Source organism: Hippocampus comes, unplaced genomic scaffold (assembly GCF_001891065.2).
Source record: "Hippocampus comes isolate QL1 unplaced genomic scaffold, H_comes_QL1_v1.1 scaffold51, whole genome shotgun sequence".
Lineage (NCBI taxonomy): Eukaryota > Metazoa > Chordata > Actinopteri > Syngnathiformes > Syngnathidae > Hippocampus > Hippocampus comes.
The window spans coordinates 1,366,770-1,371,834 of NW_017805497.1; the positions used below are offsets into that span (position 1 = coordinate 1,366,770).

Genomic DNA, 5,065 nt, shown 5'->3' on the forward strand with positions numbered 1-5,065 from the left:
ACACACACACACACACACACACACGCACACACACACGCACACACACACGCACACACACACGCACACACACACACACGCACGCACGCGCGCGCCTACATGCACATACTCCCCCAACTCCACTGCTGCACTCTGACTAAACTACTGTATAACATATTAATGACTAGTGTATTAATGTATGTGGGCGTTTCTCTGAGGACTCTGGTTTCCTCCCACATTCCAAAACCATGCAAAGAAGGTTAAGGAAACACTCAAAATTGTCCCTAGGTGTGATCACGAGTGTGAATGGTCATTTTCAGTCAACAGGAAGTGGCATTACAAGGCAAAATGGCCGCCCCAGGAAATGGATAAAAACGGGTGGATTTTTCTTCTTACCTGTAATTCATATTCCACAAACCCAATATTATTTAGAATGCTGTGTTAAGACAAGTGGGGGCGCATAGAATATATTGTAAAGAAAATTTTGACTTGACTTCACCTTCAAGGTGTGAAGGACTGTAAGAATGAAGCCAAACATACAAGATGTCGTTAGTAGGGAATATCTGAGTGTTTGGGTATACTTTCTGAATATTGTTGATGACATGACAGCACACCCCCACCCCACGTATACATCAATTGAGTGCACTATTTTTCCTTGCCACGTTGCATCTTTTCTAATTGTTACCTTTCAATTTTATGTTGTCTGTTTTTTTTTTTGTTTTTTTTTAAATACTGGAGAATGTGTCTGTTTGTGCGCATACACATCTTCAGTTACTATTAAAAATCTTTTGGGTGATACTGGGAGGTGCTAGTAATCCTGTACATGTAAATAGGCTGGCAAAATAGTAGCCCCACGTCTCAGTGTAAATTAGAGTAGGATAAAAACAACCCCCCTGCCCCATCACCAAAAACAAATCTATGACTGTATCTCAAAAGCAATTCCCAAACCATTCACACCAATCAGTTGCAATTAATGTATTTATTGAAATGCTGTTGTTTTACCCAGAAGTTTTAATTCATGCTCATACATCATTATTTATCATAACACAATATTTGAGCATTTCACAAAGTTGGCTGCAGTGTGCCCGCATTGGCAGCGCGGGCCAACAGCAGCTCATACTGTAGCTGGCACAGATTGACCCTCAGGCATCTCTGAAAATACTTTAGTCACAATGTGTGCCGGTCAAGCCCCCCCTCGCCCCCTCACGCAAGCTGACCACTTGTGCCTTTTCATCACATGGGCCCCCTTTGCCTGTCTGGTGGTTAATAACGGCGGCCGGCGGCGTCACTCGCATAGGCTGCAGAGTACTTGTGGTGATGTTAAGCTGGTGTACATGTCTTATCACAGGGCCGAGCGAGTCATGCGTCAGTCCCGGCTTGTGAGCAGAGGTCGACTCTGGGCAGAAAGGCAATGTGCCGACTTATGTCACAGCTTTAATTTGGAGCCTTGCTGCACCTCCTAAAGGTTTGACTGCTTGTTCCATTGACTTGTAGGTACAAGCGCGGTGGATGTAAAGTGCTGCCTGCCGAGCTATGCTGGAGAACCGAAGCCAGGCGGGACATGCAACTATCTGTGACGCTACAGCGTGTGTGATGTTGGGGTGTGTGTGGAGCATGTTTCCTTGGGCTCACCGGAGGGCTTTTCTGGGTTCGGAGGGGAATTTGAACTCTAATTTGTTACTTCCTCCAGTGAAGCTGTGAGGACTGATGAGGTCCAGGTGGTATTTTGTTGTGATTTTGCAGCTGTCCGTTGTCGTCCTGAACGTTCTGCAAGGAAGGAAGTGTTCTCACACCTTCCTGACACTTAAGTATTCTGAAGTAGGATTTATGTGTACATTAAAAAGTGACCTTTTGGATATTTTAAATAGAGGCAGTGTGTCTCAATGTTTTCATCGACTTTTGTTTTTTAATTGTCGTGAATCCTTCGAAGATGCTGTTCATTTTTCATAAATGAATGGTGTTGGTCTGTCCCTACTTTTGGTGTGATTTAAATTTTTTTATTTATTTTACAATTATTGATCAAACTGAAGAAAATGGTTTGCTCTCTTTGATGGTGTAGTGTTTGTTCAAACTTGTTCTCCTGAAAAATGATGATATTGCTGGTTGAAGAATTCGGTCTGGCAAACAACATTGTTTTGTAATTTGTTTGATATTTGTACACATGGCTGGGCATCACAATGGGTGTAAGAACCTTTGCAGATACTTTAAACACACAATAATTTTCGTGGATGAGGTAAAATAGAAGTAAGTCACTGTGGCGCATTGAGCTGAAAGTCAACCTTCAAACATCTGACTTGCAGTACGTGAAAATCACGAGCTGGTATTTCTTTTAATCAGTTTTTAATTCATTGTTTATGATTAGATGTTGTATTCAGGGGACCATTACCTGAGACCAACCTGTGTGTTTTTAACTAAATTTGTTTGAAAGAAATGACATTTCTAGCTAAATAGAAAATTGTGACGTGCAATCAGAATTTTAGTTTTTTTTTTTTTATTTTGATGTTGAACATTCAATTGTACATGGTTTATTAGTATGATTAGATTTCCTTTTAATCTAATTATGAATCATAATAGCTACTTCCCTCTGAAGACATTTGGATTTTAGTTACATTTTGTAAAATTCAAAGCGCTCTTGTCATAAACTGTAGGCTATTTTGCTTGCTGGGAAAAAGCTAAATTAAAATTGGTCTGCCTTGAAGTTATGGAAAGTGGTCAAATTTTGTAGGTGTGACCCTTTCGAATAGCAGGGAAGGTAACACTTCAACATAATAATGAGATTGGTTTTTTTTTTGTTGTTGTTATTTGTCAATTGGTAACCAAAAATGTAACTGTGTGTGTTTCAGGATGTTGGTGGGTTTTTTTATGTCAATAAGATGCTTGTTTTTTAATTACAAATGATGTAATTTATAAACTTTATTAGCTAAATGGCAAAGTCGGATTTGGAAATTCTTTGCTTCAACTGTATAATGAAGTTAACCACAGTATAATATGACTAAAATACAGTGCAATTGATCATCCTTTGATGATGTCATACGTAGACAGAAGCAATTCGGGAACTGAGGAGAAGGAATTACTAAAATCAAGTTAACATTTTTAATGTTCCTAACTTTCATACAAATGAGAAAGAAATTAAGAGAAGAATTAATGGCGCTTGGCAAACGCACAGAGGGAGGACTGGGTGAGCCTCTTCAAATGAACACTTAAAGCACTGACTTTTCACCATTACGTTCGTTATTTCATTGTAAATATTGACTTATTGTTCCTCCAGCCATATTATACCGAACAGCCATGACAAACACTCGTGCAGAGCACGAGTGTCAAACTCATTTTTGTCGCGGGCCAATTTTGAGTTACGGAGGGCCGTTATGACAGTGAAACGACAAAAATGTTTAATCGCATTATTACATTATTACTTTCATGGGTGAAAGAAAGAAATAAATAAAAAGGAAAAAAAAACCAAATATATATATATATATATATATATATATACCCCAAAATATGACCCCGAAAACTGTTTGATATGATTTCAAACTCACAAAGTTATTATTATTATTATTATAAAAAAAATTATTGCAACATCTCAATGTCATTTATTATACATAACAAAGTGACATTTCGGTACATTTTTTAGCAAGGATCATGTGAGTTGACACACATGATTTTCTTTCGGGGGGCCACACAAAATGATATGGCGGGCCAGATCTGGCCCCCGGGCCTTGAGTTTGACACCTTTGACATAAAGTTATATTTGAGGTTCCGTAGTCATGACACGTTTCCTTTTTTGCCAGGACTGGTACCTGAACTTATGTAGAGATATAATGGAAAAGCCAAAGAAAAAGCTAAACACACATCTAAAGGTGTATCTTAGAATCTCCCAAGTTGAGCTCTCGGATGATACACTGATTTCTTGAGTGACATAATGTTTTTCAGAGACTTTAAAGGGATCTTATTCTTGAAATATTTGGTTAAACTCCAAATTATACTTTTTAGGTGGTTTTGACTTTCAAGGTGCCTTTTATCTTTCAATCTGGAAATAGTTTGAAATCAGATAGTATTGTGAGTATTCTTTCCAAATGCGTACCTCCTTGCAAGAGATTCCTTAACTTCATCAACAATAAATTGTTGTAAAGTGACTTTTTCAGTGTTCCAGCTCACCAAAGGTTCCATACTGGTCTATTAAAGACACTGTTGTACTGGAAGAGGGCAACTCTTTTATTTATAGCTTCAGTGTCATAGGCTGGGGTGGTGTAAGGGTATCTCTCGCCATCAGCATGCACGTTCACTTACGAGTGTTTATCGACCACTCTGTGAGCGGTAATTGCATATTGTCCAAAGTGAAATCAGTTGTCATAATTCTATGTATAGTATATATGTGAAATTTGACATCTCAAAAGCATCTTCCGGTAGCGCTAAACTGGGTGTTAATAATATATAGAGTTAGAACCAGAATTCCAGAGAGTGGCCATTTCAAGTACAATACAACTCTATTGATAAGAGTTATGGTAATACTTTTTTTTTTTAAAGGCTATTTGTCTAAAAACCTTTTGGTGGGATGGATAACCGTGGAATCAAGATTGGTTTGTCCACAACTTAACAGATGTTGTGATGAAAAATTGAGACAACGAAGTTTAGACAGTATGCAAGCACATTTATCCAAAAACGAAATAACAAACCAGCTAAAGTGGGTCACGGCAATCGTAGACGACTTCCTTAAGTTGTTTCTAAGTGCTTCTTTCACAGCGCCATGTGTTGTTTGGGTATGGTGTTCCCAAACAGTAATTCTATACGGCATAAAGGAAGCTTGGACTGAACTATATTCCAGCACATTCATTGAATTATGAAAAAAAGTCCTTATTGAAAAAATATAATTTGGAAAAAGTTGAATTCTGTTACACCTTGTGGGAATAAAGCAACTGAATCACATTAGCAATTGTGTTGTCCTTTGAACATACACAAAACATTACCATATATCTCGGTAGGAGATTGTCCCTCCCATGAAAATGATTTTTTGTTTTATACACTTATTGGATACCGATGCTGAATCCAATAAAATCAAGTTGCATTATAATATATATATATATATATATAT

General features: G+C 37.9%; 1 protein-coding gene across 2 annotated transcripts in view; it reads left to right on the top strand.

Moving 5' to 3' along the window:
* Positions 1–5,065, top strand: part of rbm20 (RNA binding motif protein 20) — a 32,643-nt gene that overhangs the window by 12,007 nt on the left and 15,571 nt on the right. The window contains exon 1 of one of the 2 annotated variants that reach the window (XM_019876463.1): positions 1,449–1,577. The exons of the other annotated variant lie outside the window; for it this stretch is intronic. Coding sequence (XP_019732022.1) covers positions 1,510–1,577 — 68 coding nt within the window. The 5' untranslated portion in view covers positions 1,449–1,509. Of the gene's footprint in view, positions 1–1,448; positions 1,578–5,065 lie in introns of those variants that run through there. 2 annotated transcript variants of the gene reach the window in all.